At 36.1% G+C, this 16,924-nt stretch overlaps 1 protein-coding gene across 4 annotated transcripts; it reads left to right on the top strand.

Annotated features, from left to right (window-relative positions):
- The first annotated feature begins 2,435 nt into the window (after nucleotides 1-2,435).
- LOC109085895 (non-homologous end joining factor IFFO1-like) lies at nucleotides 2,436-14,932 on the top strand. 4 transcript variants are annotated; one of them, XM_042776433.1, is made up of 10 exons: nucleotides 2,442-2,863; nucleotides 2,984-4,013; nucleotides 6,747-6,807; nucleotides 6,887-6,982; nucleotides 7,180-7,320; nucleotides 7,743-7,903; nucleotides 8,188-8,305; nucleotides 8,905-8,997; nucleotides 9,185-9,315; nucleotides 12,023-14,932. In XM_042776433.1, exons 2-10 carry the CDS (start codon nucleotides 3,061-3,063, stop codon nucleotides 12,177-12,179), a joined length of 1,911 nt encoding a protein of 636 aa, XP_042632367.1. In that variant the 5' UTR covers nucleotides 2,442-2,863; nucleotides 2,984-3,060; the 3' UTR covers nucleotides 12,180-14,932. The 4 variants fall into 4 exon arrangements, with proteins under 4 accessions (XP_042632369.1, XP_042632367.1, XP_042632368.1 ...); XM_042776434.1 differs by having other exon boundaries at nucleotides 2,442-2,868; XM_042776435.1 differs by having other exon boundaries at nucleotides 2,436-4,013; nucleotides 8,908-8,997.
- Nucleotides 14,933-16,924: the final 1,992 nt, after the last annotated feature.

Below are 16,924 nucleotides of genomic sequence, written 5' to 3'. Positions count from 1 at the left end.
TGCCGTCTAGTGACACTGAAGGCAATTGCGTTATAATTATTAACTGCAAAAGTCTGGGTGTACTAACAACCTTTTGAACCGCGTCACTTTAACTTGAAATAAATGAATTAAATGGTTTCTGTCTGTCCACAGGTAAAGTTATGTACTTTCATATAGTTTTTATAAACGTTGTTTGCTTGCTGCAGTGTGCTGGACTGTGCGTTTCTCATTGAGATTTGCAGATAAGCAAGATGCCAGGCAGAACATCATTCTGGCCTCATGGGGACTGCCAAGGCTTTGGGCAAAGTCATCTCAGACCTCAGTGAGTATATGGGCACTTATAACAAATGCTGTGTAAATGGAATTAGTACAATGTAATGGAAGAACTTTCTTCAGAGTAATGTTTATGACTGCACTTCACTCCTTTATATAGTGCCTAGTCAGATAGATCCACTAGTGATGGCAAAGCTGAATTTTAAGTGTTACATGATCCTTCAGAAATCATATCCTTCAAAGAAATATTTATTATGAATTTTGAAAACAGTTGTGCTGCTTAATATTTTTTCTGGTATTCAAATGTCTGGTGTAAGTAAGCCTTTTTTTTCTTATGAAAGAAAGAAAAACAGTTAAGACATTTACAATGCTACAAAAGATTTCAGTTTCAAATAAATGCTGTTTATTGAACTTTCTGTTCATCAAAGAATCATGAAAAAAGATATCATGATTCCCACAAAAAATATTAATCAGCAAAAACAGTTTCCAGCACTAATAATAAGAAGAACCATTATTAATGACTGAACACTAATTATAAGTGATAATTGAGCAGCGAATCAGCATTTCAGAAGGATCATGTGACACTGAAGACTGGAGTAATGATGCATGAAAATTCAGTTTCACCATCACAGGATTAAATTACATTTTAAATATATTAAAATAGTAAACAGTTATTTTAAATTGTAATAATATTTAACAATATTGTATATTGCCGGTAGTGTAAATAGATGTATCACATCCACTGAATCATGCTGTAGTGACTGAAATTCATTTATGTTTCATGTTTGGATATAGTTGAAAATGTACTCTGGTCAACCAAGAGACATTACTGTCTTGTGATTGCATTCGGCAAGTGCTATTCACTTTCCATTATAATGATTATACATGTTTAACTTCTAATTGTTTGCTTAAATATAATCTGACACTGGGTTATCTTGGTATTTCACATCTCACTGCCTTAAATGCCTTATCACGGAGCTGCCAGTGGACTTGCAAAAGCCTGTAATCATCCCTTCATCTCCCCTCTTATAGTCTCAGCTCACTTTCCACAGCATGTCATTATGTGTAGGACTAGCTGTGATGAGTCACTGTGGACAGTCACTCTATCTACTTATTTTCTATCACAGAGCACACTGAAGACAATAACTTCATTCTTTTGTTTTGTCCAAGAGCAAAAAGTATGGCTTTCAGTAACTTGATAGTGATAATACTGCTTTTATTTATCGACCGAGCTCTCTTTACACCAAGATGAGTGTGAGGAGGAGGTTAAGAAGGTAAGGAAACCAGCTGTCGCTCCATCTGGAGCACTGAGAGAATTCCCAGTGGGCTGATCCACCTGTAAACTGTGCCCCCAATAAATAGAAAAAAAAAATGTATTACATGTGTTTCATATTTAAAGCTCAACAAGGCCATTTGACTTAGTTGGCTAAATTTTTTTTTTTTTTTTTTTTTTTTTTTGTAGTATAATATTCTTTCAGTGGTTAATTTGCACAGAGACTAAACACACCAGTCTACAAAATAAAATAAAGCGGACTGTGTTTTTTTGTTTTGCTTTGTTTAACCAGTTTATTCTGATTTTTATTTTTATTTTTTTTAAATAAAGCTCTATTTACTTATTATTGTGATGTCATGTTGAAGATATTAATGAGGGTGAGTTGCAGTTTCACACAATGAAGTCCTCTGTTTGCATTTGTCTGAGTCCTGCTTGTTCTTCCATTCAACTGTAAAACACTTTGTAAACAGTGTTTTGAAAGGTGCTGTATGAATATAGATATATTATTGTATATAATATAATAAAAAATACAACTCTCAAACAAGACCATGTAGTCTTGCTTTAAAAGATGCTTTGGTAGCCTATACTGTAAAAATATAACTTTCTCACTGCAATAGGAATGCATGGCTTACACAAGACCATGTAGTCTTGCTTTAAATTATAATAAAGATTTAGATATATTAAACTGAGAGTTTATAGCTTCACCCTTGCCTTGCCACAAACAGAGTTTCGGTTTTAAACTATGAAAATCCATTCTGAAAGTAATTTCTCTCTAGCATTAATGTAGCTTATACAAAGGAGACAAAAAGGGTAACTGTTTTAAAACAATTAGACTAGTAAATTTTTTTAAACTTTCTGCGTTTCGAAAGTGTCTACAGATGAAGAAACCCCTATATTTTATCATCAATTCTAAATGTCATATTCATAAATGTAAATAAAGGTTATGATTTTTAAGATTCAGATTTCGCGATTTGCATCACGCTGCTGCTGCCACTTACAGTCAGTGACGTAATGGTACACCTTCACTAACCTTACCGTAAATCCCAGAAATACAAACGCACAATCCAAATTCTCCACTGAAATTTTGCACCGTAAAATATAACGTAACGCAGTACCTGGCGATGAATGTCTTTTTTCACAGCATCAGTTAAAAAAGACACGTTGAAGTCTGCTAAAATAAACAAGACGTAGCGATGCGTGCGTTTGAGGCGCTTCTACTAACCAATCACGGTATGAAGGAGCCGCAGTTGCTCCTCTCATGTTTATCTCTGCTCTGGAGCTTGGCTGTTCCGCTACGAAGACGCGTTCAGTCTTCTCTAAGAAGATAAACCACGTCTGGTAAGGTACTGTTATAGCAAATGGCATGCAAATACGCGTAACGCGTCTTGTGTTAGATTATAGTCTGTCATAGTCAGAATCAAAGGCTTGAGGTTGATTGGATTCATTCATTTTCTCCAGCTGAATCGGACAAGTGTTCCTTCAGTTTATTCCCTTCAGAGGATCGGCTTCAAAGACACGCAGTTAAATCAGTGTTCATGCCGGACTTTGAGCACTTCAGATTTTCCTACTCCAGAATGAATCCTGTATTGGGGGAGAACGTGTATCCGTTCCAGCAGAACCAGGTGACGGGTTTCGCGGACTCCGCGTCGTCGGGCCACTGGACCGATCCAGCGGGCCTTTTCTTAAGCGAGCACACAAGTGGCATCGGGCAAGAAGGGTTGGACCTAGGCGCATTACCCCCGCCGGGAACACCGTATCTGCACCTGGGTAACTATCTCCACCGGGTGTCTCCACCTCCTCCTGCCGCCGCGGCCCTGCGTAACGACCTGGGGTCCAACATCAGTGTCCTCAAAACTCTAAATTTGCGCTTCCGCTGCTTTTTAGCCAAAGTACATGAACTGGAACGCAGGAATAAAGTATTGGAAAACCAACTGCAACAGGCATTGGATGAGAGCGCGGAGTGTGTGGAAAATAAGAAGCCTTTCACGCGAGATGTTGGAGTGCAAACCGGCTTCGCTGGATTGATTCCTGTCAGGCCCGATTTAATACCCATTCAGAACGCGAACGACACCGCGTATCTGTCCGGAGCCTTGCTGTCACCGACTCTCAATAACACCATCCTCTCTCTCGAGTCCAATAACAGGACAACAGTAGAAAACCTGAACCCATCCAATCTGACGGACTCTAACTCTAATCTTACTCCAAATTTCCCCATCAGCCCGATTGATCCTGCTCCAAAAACATTCAGCAATATTAACGGGAAGTATGTCCATACTGGTATCGGCTGTAGCAGCAACCCTCCACCCAGATTTCTACCTGGCACCGTGTGGTCGTATAATCCGAGGTTCAGCAGCGGGCGCGAGACGCGGGCGTCATGGGTGCCTCCAGACGGAGTGGGTGTCCAGATCGACACAATAACCCCAGAGATTCGGGCCCTGTACAATGTGCTGGCCAAGGTAAAGAGGGAGAGAGACGAATACAAACGGAGGTCAGTATGAGCGCAATGTGATATTCTTGTAAATAGATGTATAGAGCTTCAAAGTGCAACTTTTACGCACACCTTTACACAGCACTTTGAGCGCTACGCAGCTTCTGTAATAGCCCTTTCGTGTCAGGCTGTGCTCTATCTATCTATTTATCTATCTATCTATCTATCTATCTATCTATCTATCTATTAATTAGGAGAACATTTTCTTGGATGTAAAGAAATTCCCCTAATTTAAAGATAACTGTTTTTTTGTTTGTTTGTTTGTTTGTTTGTTTAAACAATAATTCTAGTATTAAATAATAGATTTATAATTTATTCAAACTAAAGTGTATTTTTAAATTACCTTTCCCCTTTTTAGGAGTGTTGAAATGTAACAATTTCTGTATTTCGGGATTTTTTATTATGTTTATCTTTTTATATTATGATCTGAGGTTGTTAGGTATGTTAGGTGTCATTAAAACATGTTTAGAATAATTAAATTCACAATCAGTTAATTTAACTGTAAGTTAACATATTGTACTATTGTATACATTTTTCCAGTTTCTTTCTTTCTTTTTTTTCTCAAAAAAACCTCATTGCCATCATGCCATTACCATAACACAAAATATTAATATCAATCATACATTATGTCAAAGTCTGTTAATAAAGACCAGTGAATCCTGACATTGACACTTATGTTTTAGCAGTTTTTTAGTTATCTTTAATTACAATGCAACATCCACTCAAGCACGCAACCTCAGGTTATCCCTCTGTGAGGTGAGATTACAGGTTTATAATAGTGTCATAATAGTTATAATTGTGATAGCTCTAACAGGGCCTTGCTTTTTGAAGCCTATGGCCCTCATAAAATCTAGTACAGTAGATGCACTTAATGCAGATACATTAAAAATTTTGTCAAATTTTTATGATGAATGTGTTTGCGCTAAAGAAGGGCTTTTGTTCTGTAGCAAGACTATTAGTAGACTAAGTCTATTAGGGCTGGTTCTCACTCAGCATTTCAATCCATTTTCAGTTGACATTTTTGAGGCAGTATGAAGTAGCCTTTAAATAGTATTTCATTTTGTACTTATTAAATAAAAAATACACTTAATAACAGTCTCAATTTCAGGGCCTTTTTTGCCTTTATGGGGGCATATTATTTCTAAACATATAATGTCATGCTTAGATTAGATACTTTTGATATAATGAATACGTAATTTTGTTATTTTTAGCGGCATTTTTGCCCTAATTACCGTAAGCATTCGGTAGTTAAAGCGAGACTGTTATTTCGTTTTTGAGGTTGATTTATTATACTTTCCCCCCCCAATTTTAAATATTGTGAGCTTGAATTGGATTTCTTTTTTTCTTTTCTTTTTGTTTTTGTCTGTTATTGTTATGATATTTTTTTGGTTAACTATATCACATTATTTAATAAGTAAAAATGTAATGCAGTAATATTTTACCATGAATAATTCTAATAAGCATTAAATTATACTTTCAGCATGGATTCGGAAGAATACATGGCTAATGAGTGAAATAGCACAAAGTTGCTATATTAATACCCTATATAACCCTTCCTCTCAGTGAATCTCTCTCTCTTCATCTTTCCATATATTTCATTCCAACTTCAGCCACCTCCCCTCTGCGCCTCAGCATCTGCAATGCAGTACTGAACTGAGTGCTGCTACTGCCAGGATGCCACTAGAGAATAATTCAGCAATCTCTCTCTTACCTCCCATTCAGCCTTCCCACACTACTACCAGCTGCCAAAGCCACTGAATCCCAGCCAAAATAGCACTTTTTATGTCTACAGTCAGGTTTATTTCTGAAAAAGAAAAAAAAACCTTGGTTGTATGTTTACATTTTTGTCTTTGTTTTAGTTGTATATGTGATGCAGTGGCACCTGGTTTCTGAAATCGCTGATTCAGCTGTTTGTATATAAATTGGTGTGTCAAGAAGAAGGTTATATGGATGCTATCTGAGTGTTACACTAACATAAATCAAGTGCTCTAACACCTGCAGTGATACTGCGGTAATGGCCTAAAATGGAAGGAACGTGTATGTGAACAGTCCTGCACTTCCTGTCTCAGGCTGTAGCATACGCGTCCCCTATGCGTACAGTCCGGTGACATGTTACGTAGTGCTTTCTGCGAAAAAAAAAAAAAAAGATGATTTACTACATGAGAAGAGTAGTATCAGCCCAAAGTGAAGGGTCATGTTACATGAGAGATTCTATTTTTAACTGAGATTCACTCGCTATTAGCTAGTGGAGATATTTCTGTGACGTGTGGAAGTGGAGTCTCGTGTTTGCTTTCGTAAAGCTGTACAGAATCGGTTATGAGTCAAATTATTTTCTTTTGTAAGCCATTGTAAGAAGTATTACAGTTTAAAGTTTTTTTTTTAATATATTCTTAAAAGATCAAAGCTAAAGTATACAACAGTTCAGCACATTCAAATAAAGTTAGTTCTGTTTATGCTAGTGGCACAGAAATTACTCATTTTACTTGTTAAAGTATTTTTCAAGAATAATAAATATAAAAATATAATGCTATTTATTTATTTATGACATAATTATAAGTAAGCCACTGTAGAATTCATTACAGTCAGTTTTTAATACTTTCTTGAGTGATCAAAGCCAAGGTATACAATAGTAAAACTCATTGAATGGACTTAAAAATAGATATGGCATTTTCCCTGATAAAGGTAAACAAAAAAAGTTTGATGTTTGGCCAATTCTGGTTTTAATTATTCTAGATGGGAAGATGAATACACAATGCGAGTGGATCTACAGGACAAGGTTGCAGAGCTTGAAGAGGTAAAACCAAAGATATTTAAGATCTTTTCCACTGTCTACACTTACCGCATCTGATGACACGTCTGTGTGTGTGTTTCAGGACCTGCAGGAAAGCGAGGTGTGTCAGGATGAACTTACTCTGAGGGTTAAGCAGCTTAAAGCAGAGCTGGTTCTGTTCAAAGGCCTCATGAGCAATGTGAGTTAATGACAACATTCATGTGACCCGACCTGAAAAATATCTCATTTAGCCAATATTGTTTATTTCAGTGGAAGCACAAAAAAGTCCAGTTAAATGGTGTCCCACAAATGTCTCAGCAGAGTAATTGATCCTCTTTATCTATCTGCTCCATTTCAGTTTGTCTCATTCTGGCTTTCACACCCTCTCTCCTTTAGAATCACTCTGATTTGGACAGTAAAATCCAGGAGAAGGCCATGAAAGTGGACATGGATATCTGTCGCAGGATTGACATCACGGCTCGTCTGTGTGATGTAGCCCAACAGAGAAATTGTGAAGACATGATTCAGATCTTCCAGGTTTGTGTTTCATCATCACTATTTGCATTTGCAGTTACATGAAATACATTAGTTACAGGTGCGCCTTATTTTCTGTGTGTTTTTACCGTTCCTTACTTCCTGCCTTTCTCAAAGACTTTTAGGGTTTTAATAAAAAAAAATCATGTTAATTTATGCCAGATATTTATTTTTATATGTAATTTATATTTTAAACTTAGATCACCGTCAAAAGGTTTGGGTCAGTAAGAGTTTTATTTTTAACTAATTAATTATTTATTATTCCGCGAGGACACATTAAAGTGACAGTAAAGGCATTTATAGTGTTACAAATGAGTTTGAATTCAAATAAATCACCATATTAGAATGATTTCTGAAGGATCATGTGACACCGAAGACTATAGTCTATGTTTTTAAATTTTTCATTCACATTACTTTTTTTCTAGCAAGTAGCCACACCTCCATCAACCTTGACCCGCCGTCCTCGAAAACCAGCGTCGCAGACATTCAGGGGGAACGAGAGTGATGAACCAGTGAGCATCTCTGAAAGTGAGGAGAGCGGGAATAAGGAGATCAATGAGGAGATGCAGAGGATGCTGAACCAATTGTAAGTGGCACCATTGAACGTCAGACATTTCAGTGAATGCTGTGAAATAATGAGTCCTGTTAATCAGTTTTACACAAACATAAATAAATACTTATTAATTAGCAAGAAGATATGCACATCAACTAAATAAATAGTACTTCTAATGAATAAAATTGTCTACTACAATCATATAGCTGATACATTCTGGTTTGTGTTGTTATTTTGATAATCACACACTTAATTGTATTTGAATACAGACTGTTTAAAATAATTTAAGGTAATTAGTGTTTGTTCTTATGCCACAGGCGTGAGTGTGAGTTTGATGATGACTGCGACAGTCTTGCGTGGGAAGAGACGGAGGAAACTCTGTTACTCTGGGAAGATTTTCCAGGATGCACCCTCAGTGTTGAGAACCAAGGAGAGGTACGTTTGTCTTTAATTGATTTCAGCTCCAGTGATGGACTTTGGAAATGAAATTGGCATGATGAATTTCTGTATGAAATAGAACCAGTTACATCTGGAAAAAAAAAACAAAGCAAACATGAACATACAGTCATTTAAACAGCCAATATAAAATTGAAGTTTACATTCACATAATGTTTATTTAAACCAAGTCATCAAATCTCATCAAGTTTATACATTTTTTAACAGTTTTTAATTGTTTTAAGAAAAATAACTACAGTGTTAGTAGTAAAAAGCTTTATCTTTTGGTGTTGCTGCACCTTAAATTTGATTTGCTTTATTTTTGTACAGTTACTTTGTTTTCTCTTCCAAATGTTTTGAGACAGCACAGATATCATGCCCTGTCATACAAGCGTAATATAAAAATGCACATCCTAGACCTATTACAGTTTGTTTGCTCATCAATTAGTTGCCATTTTAACTAATTTGATATATTTCATCTATATTTCTCTCTCTGCAAAATATTTATTATGCTAATATATATATATATATTATGTAGAGAAAGAACTTCAAGACATCTCAAACTTTTTTCTTTTGTTAATTCACACTGTCTCACACAGCAGGATGAGTCCATAGAGAAAGTGATAAAGGACACAGAGTCCCTTTTCAAGTCCCGTGAACAGGAATATCAAGACACCATTGACCAAATTGAGGTAAAAAGTTTTTGCTTGTACCCAAACATCTACATGCCAAACTCTGCTCTGCCAAACACATAACAGCATTTTATCAAGCAAGGCAAACAACGTAGAGAGGTTTCTTGATAATATTGCATGATCTTTTAAAGGATGCCTTTTAAAGTGACTTTTTGTTACTTGAAGTTTGTGTTGTGTTTGTATGTAGCTGGAGTTGGCAACTGCTAAGTCGGATATGAACAGGCATTTGCATGAGTATATGGAGATGTGCAGCATGAAAAGAGGCCTGGATGTTCAGATGGAGACCTGCAGACGATTAATCACTCAGAGTGGAGACAGGTACACACACACACACACACCCACCCACACAAACACACACAGAGACTTTGAAAAGAGACTAATCATGACAGTCATTAATGGACTGTTTTCTCCAAAGATTCTTTGCTTTTCATCAGAACCTCTCATTCCTGACCAGATCCCAACATAGTTCTGCACAAGCTTTTGCCAAACGTAAAGTAATAACATTTGTGATGGTGTTATGAGTATGAATCAGAATCAGAAAGAACTTTATTGCCAGATATGTTTACAAATACAAAGAATTTCTTATGGTGACAGAGTCTTCCACAGCACAAGCAGAATGACAGTGACAAGACAGATAATAAAAACAGAAATAGAAAAGCAAATAGGAAATTGCAATATACAAATTTTTGAAGAAAAACACTATACAAATATACAGTAGATGGTATTTGTGTGTACAGGTGTGTTATGTACAAATGCAAGGAAATGTGAATAAGAAGTACGGTGTTTTAAATAAATAAATGTATAAATAGTGCTGAGTTTTACTTGTTTATTGATAAGTTAACTGTTCATGAGAGGGGTCCTTTGCAGTGCAGTTGTTGGTGTAGAGGGAGAAGAGCAGTGGGGAGAGAACACATCCCTGAGGAGCTCCAGTGCTGATCGTATGGGTGCTGGATGAGAATTTACCCAGCCTCACTAGCTGCGGCCTGTCTGTCAGGAAGATGGTGATCCACTGACAGATGAAGGTGGGCACAGAGAGCTGGGTTAATTTGGACTGGAGGAGGTTTGGGATGATAGTGTTGAAGGCTGAGCTGAAGTCCACAAACAGGATCCTCATATTAGACCATGGTTTGTTCAGATGTTGTAGGATGTGATGCAGTCCCATGTTGACTACATCATCCACAGACCTCTTTGCTCGGTAAGCAAACTGTAGGAGGTCCAGTAATTATGCTTTTCCACTGCATTGTATGGTGCGGCACGGCTCGCTTTTGGGGGGTTTTCCACTGGTTACAGTACCTGGTACTTGGTAGTTTTTTCAGTACCACCTCAGCTGAGGTTCCAAGCGAGCCGTAACGTTACCAAAATGTAATGTGTAAACCCTGCTGATCATGGATTTCAATAAAACAACCATAACAAACCACAACAACCAACTACTAACAAAAAAAACTAGACCCGCTAGATTAAATCAGCACAACCAGCGACGAACGAACACAACTTTTTTTGAACAAACGCAACAGTTTCAAACAAGCACACTGCATTTTGTTTGGTTGCCATCAGCCTCTTTTGAAACAAACTCCTTCAAGTGGCAGTTAAAAACATCCACATGCTGAGAATAAAGAAAACAATTCCTTCAATATGCTCTTTTGTTGTGTTTGTTTGTGTCACTTTTATGATGATGTCACAGCAGTAGAGGCGGAGCAACTATAATGACATGTCTATAATCCCTCCCACTCTAAAGCGGTACTAAACTGCAGTGGAAACGCAAACCAAGCAGAGCCGTGCCGTGCAGTGGAAAAGCACCATAAGGGTCCACTGATGTCCTTCAGGTCCTTCTTAGCCACTCTGATCTCCTTTGTCAGTGTGTTTTTGGGCTGTTTATACAAGATTCTGTCCTCATTCTTGTAAGCATCTTCTTTGGCGTGACAGAGCTGTCTGTTGTAAGTTAAATGAGTCCTGGTAGGGATGTACATATCCATACAGAAAGTGGTGTATGAAGTTGCAGTCTCTGTGAGCTCATCCAGATTGTTTGCAGTAGCTTCACAAAAAACTCCAATCAGTTCAGTCGAAGCAGGCTTGTAAATACCACTCTGCTCTATTGGTCCATCTCTTTACAGTCCTTATTACATGTTTAGCTGATTTCAGTTTCTGCCTGTAGATTGGTATATGATGAACCAGACAGAGATCAGAGAGCCCCAAAGCTGCCTGTGGGACAGAGTGATATGCATCCTTTATTGTGGTGTAACAGTGGTCCAGTATATTACTGTCTCTAGGAGGACATGTAACATGCTGTCTGTATTTTAGTAGTTCACAGGAGAGATTTGCTTTATTAAAGTCACAGAGGATGATTATAACAGAGTCCATAATTTCTTGTCCTGTGTCTGTGATCTGATCAGCCAGCTGTTGCAGCACTGCATTCACACATGCTTGCGGAGGAATGTAGACACTTACGAGAATGAACGAGGAAAACTCCTGCAGAGTGTAGAATGGCTAACAGTTGATGAAGAGTGCTTATAGATCGGGACAGCACATCTTCAACGCTGTTACATCTGTTCACAACCATAGGCGGAGCATGTGTACGGGGGCTTGGGGCAAAAATGCCCCAGCACTATTAAACTAAATCTATTAAGTTGCAAGCAAAGTGAAAATGAATGAAAGGTGTCGATTGCAGCATTAAATTAAGATCTGCTTATGTTGCACAATTTGTTACCTGTTTTTACAGTTGTTCAGAGCGTGCACTCACTAACTGAATTCTACACTCTCGTTTTATTACAAAAACAGTGCAAAAAATGGTGCATAAAGATTTTAAATTAGCTGCAGCTGAAGGTGTTTACCACTGTGTGACCGTAACAGCGGATGACATGAATTTAAAAAAAATGGTGTAAAAGATGACATACAAGTGCCTTCTGAATGTTTATTTTGACCACCTCACCCCTTGTTGCTTACTGTGGAGGGTGAAGCCATACACGCATTTATTTCTGAATAGAACACACCCACTGTCGTCATTCAATACATCTCCCTTCTTTCACAGAAAATCACCTCTTCTCATTTCGGTTGCTGTGGAGGAGGGAGAAAATGCGGAGAAGGAGAAGAAAAAAGCAACTGCGGCAAATTCTGACAGCACTGAACCATATTGTGACATGCAGACGGACTCCGCTGTCCCGGACCACACATGGAAAAAGGCTTAAGAGCGTTTGTGTCCCTCCAGCACCACAGAAATAGCTGTAATTATAAACATATGTTAGTGATCATTTCATAATAGAGACTGTGATGCTGCAGCAAGACTCCACAGTAAACGGGTTATAGTTTCGTTCTGAAAGGCAAGTAACCTTGTGTAGTTTCACTAGTGCCCTCTATTGGAATGCATCATTAATGGTCCAAAAAAATAATATAAAATTCTGCTTGCAGCATATAGCACCATATTAACTCTGGCCAAAAATATGAGGGTGGATGTGATATCACTCTTTCTAGATTATTTAATTTTATTTACAGTTTATTTGTATGCAGATAAACACCAAGCCAAGTCATTCATGTTATGTAGTACCGTTTGAACTCTGTAATTTGTCATTTAAGGAAGATATTTAAATGGGAACTTTAAGGAATATGTTCTAGTAAAAAAGGCACTTCATTAATTTTTTACTTTACTAAACTTTATTATTTACACAGTGTCAAGAAAATTAACAAGATGAAGAGCTGAAATTAAGAATTAAGAGTTAGCTTAAATTACATTTTTTTTATATAATAATTTTGATTCATTATACCAATTCCAACAAGATTGAATGTTTTAAATAAGACAAAACAACTAATACACAAAAAAATCATAGAATTCCTAATTGCTAATACTTGCTTATTTTGTGCTTTTGTTTTTAAAAATGATGTAATTTCCTGGAGAATTATGTCATGAACTGGCAAAAACATGTTTTGTTTGCAACAATCTGATTGGAGAAAAAGAAAGAAAAAATAAAGAAACACCTGAAATGTTTCTTAATTACCATTTTATCATTGTAGATGTTTTACTTAAAATTATATATGAAACTATATATGAATTTTACTAAATTAACTAAAAAGACTTGTTCTTATATTAGTTCTTATATTATATTATATTATCATATTATGAGCTTGTTTCAATGATCCTTTGGATACTCAAATAATAAGAGCAAGTTATTAATTTCTAAACAAGCACTTAGCAGTTTATGTATCAGCTACCAGCGATGCCAGCAATATGATAAGTGATATTTAAAAAGGTCTGCAGTCAACTTTTTGCAGCTCTAAGTGGAGATAATTTTGGGACCAGTATTTAGCGCTTAACACTTTGGCATGAAGCGTACACTGAAGTGTGTGGGTGTCTGCTTTCATTTTGTTATATATTCTGTGATTTTGTGCCGTGGGTGAAGGCCAGATGACTAATCATTGGCCTTGTTATTTGTGTTTCTTGGTTGAAGATGTCTAAATCTTTAGTGTTGTGTCATTACGCACTGTAACCTGCCCTTGATCCCTTAGCTTCAGTCAATGTCTTTAGCCTTTAGTTGCATAAGCATTAGTCAAAAACAGATGCTCAAGTGAATTTTATTAGATTCATTTATTAGATTCATCCCTCATTGTGAGGGCCAGGGTTACAAAAACAGTTTACAAAGATTATTCTTAAAGTGCATCTGGCTCAAAAAAAAGTGACATCAGTGTAGGCCTAAATAAAAAGCCAAAACAAATTGGTTAGTTAGGTCAAAAAAGTCTGAGTCATTATGCACTTATGCCTAAGTGATGGCTGAACATGTTATGTGCTGCTGAGGGCAATGTATTCCACATTATTTCCACTCTCCACGCTGAACCTCTCCTATGCTATTTATCTATTTATTTATTTTTATTTGTTTAATTATTTATTTGACTAAAGAGGGTTTCCAATATCAATTCCACGATTTTATCCAAAACAATTTACAATTTTAGAGTCAGAAACAGAAAGAGCAGTTCGATTCAGTTTAAACTGAAGGAATATAATCTGGATTCACTTTAAAAACATTATGTAATTCCAACAAATCACTTACTGACAAAACTTTACATTCATAAATCTAATTATGAGTCAGTATGCTGTGTATTTCGGTCTTTTGTTTGCATTATCTTTTCCCCCCTATATTTATCAAGTTATGAATGCTTTACTGATAATCACTGGCAAAACAAACTGTAATGGAAAAGCTTAACTAACATATTTGTATATCAAGGTGCTTTAGAGATTTTTGAAATTCTGGTTTTAGATGTGGAATGGATGGTTTTGAAAGTTTATTGTATTTATACTTTAAGACACTTGCTGAGGTGTTTACAGGCACACATCTGCTTTAAAACCTTCATAATAATGCTAATAATGTCTGTCTACTTAACTCTTATTAGCAGCAACATGTAGTTTAGATATTTTTCGTAGATGTAAACCATGGAAACAGTAGAGCTGCTTCTGTGATTATTCAATCATAGCCTACAGTAGATTACCATGCCAACTCATGCAGCAGTGTAGCTTTGGTTACCATAAATGTAAGCAGGTCTGTGTGAACTGAAGTGATATTATGGCATTTATTACAATCTAAGGTCACAGGCTCACATTATCCAAAGTCTTAGTTTGTAATATGAAGTGGTTAATATAGAAAGGAGAAATGTAAATGAAATGACTGTTTAAAACAAATGTTTATCAGTGTGCTCTGAATATATGAATGTGAATGAGGGAAATTTTCTAATTGTGAGGCAACATTAGAAAAGGGCTTCTAAACTGCTCCTGGTTTAAGACTGCTTTTTGTGCAATAGACTACTATTTATTAAAAATATGAATGTGTTCTGATTCTAGATATCTGATATCTAGATCAATGAAACTTGTAAAGATGGTCCCAAACCGGAAAATGTAAAACTGTGTACAGATATCAAGATGGACAAGCTGAAAATAAATTATTTTAGTGAAAACATTGCTCATTCTTGGATCTTATTTGTGACCCTGGACCACAAAACCAGTCATAAGGGCCAAATTGAGTATAGGACAAATGTGAGTATAGGACAATATTTGGCCGAGATACAACTATTGGGGAATCTGAGGGGTCAAAAAAGATAAAAAAAAAATATTGAGAAAATGGCCTTTAAAGTTGCCCAGATGAAGTAAGCAATGCATATTACTAATCAAAAAAAAAAAGTTTTAATATATTCACAGTAGGACATTTACAAAATATCTTCATGGAACATGATCTTACTTAATATCTTAATGATTCTTGGCATAAAAGAAAAATCAATAATTCTGACCCATGCGATGTATTTTTGGCTATTGCTATATACCCCAGCATCACATTTGCATAAAGTACTCTAATTTATTATTAATTAACCCACTGTATTAGGTGAAGGTGTAGTTTACATATTTTTCAAACAGTGAAGGCATATTTACATTTAATCATTTAGCAGCCGCTTTTATCCAAAGTGACTTACAAATGAGAGCAATAGAAGCAATCAGACTAGCGAGAGAACATTATACAAGTGCCATGACAAGTCTCAGTTAGTAGCTATGTTTTTTTTTTTCAAGAATAGAATAGAAAAGAAAAGGTAAGTGCTAGTATTAGTTGGTCAAGTGTTGGCGAAAAATATGTGTCTTTAGATGTTTTTTGAAAATGAGTAAAGACTCAATTGAGATTGGGAGGTCAAGGCATGCCTGAACTGATGTTACCACAATTTTTCATGTATTATTATTTTATAGGGATTTTTATTCTCATTAATTTATATTATAAAATATTTGTACTTTAAGTGAACTGCTACAAGTTTTAAATGGTGACCAGTTACACCAGTTGCATTCTTTTTTTAATGTTGTTTAAATAATTTTCTTATGTTCACTAATGCTGCATTTTTTTATTATTATAAAAAGTTAATTATTCGAAATGTCATTACAATTTAAAACAACTGATTTCTATTTGAATATATTTTTTAAGTGTAATTTATTCCTGTGATTTCAGCTATTACTCCAGTCTTCAGTGTCACATGATTCTTCAGAAATCATTCTAATATGTTGATGTGTTGCTCAAGAAATATTTCTTATCATTATTAATGGTCAATACAGTTGTGCTGCTTAATATTTTTGTTTTTAACCTGAAATCTTAATGTTCATGGACATGTCAGTTAACTTCAAAAAAAAAAAAAAAAAAAAAAAAAAAAACTTTTCTTAATGCTTTATGTAGTATATGTATGTTTCACAGAATCCTGGATCCAGAAATTAGACCTTCACCTAAACTATATAAGACATGTTTAATTTGATGACAGAATGATTCATCAAAAAAAACAGCTCTTTCTTGATTGTCATAGAATCTGTTTCCAAGTCATTATATTTGTTGATTATCTGAGTCACAGTTTTTCCATTAGTGGCCTGCTCTTTGGCCATAGTTTGGGCACAGAGCTGAATATTTCTCTCTTTGATTGCTGCTGTGAGCTCAGCAGTCATTATGTGATGCTGTTACCACAGCAACCAAGCTGTCTGTCTGTAGCACTTTGCTGAGCTTTGTTATTGGCTGCACTGCTTCTGTTAGCTGCTTATGCAGGCAAAACAACACTAATGCTAACCTACATGTCTGCCTAAAGAGCTTTTACCATTTAGTTTGGATTATTTAGGCATGTTGCATTTAAGAAAAAGATTTCATGTCACACGGATTTGCATGCCACTTGCATTAACCACATCCACAAATGAATAGCATTGCACATTCCCTTGAAAGCTGTGGACTGTTTAACTGATGTGCAGATCATGTTTTATGCGAGCAGAAAGCTCCAAGGCATTACTTCTGAGATGATGGTGGTCTGTTCTAATGCATAGGTACATCCATTTGTTGTGCCTCTCCTCCTTTCTTACAGTTAAAATACCAGGCCTGTGAGGGGTTGAAAGTGTATCTACAGCATGCTCAACCACCGCAGTGCTGTCCCGTTAACGTTACCG

This window comes from Cyprinus carpio, chromosome A19 (assembly GCF_018340385.1).
Source record: "Cyprinus carpio isolate SPL01 chromosome A19, ASM1834038v1, whole genome shotgun sequence".
NCBI lineage: Eukaryota > Metazoa > Chordata > Actinopteri > Cypriniformes > Cyprinidae > Cyprinus > Cyprinus carpio.
This window is presented reverse-complemented; position numbering and strand designations above follow the sequence as displayed.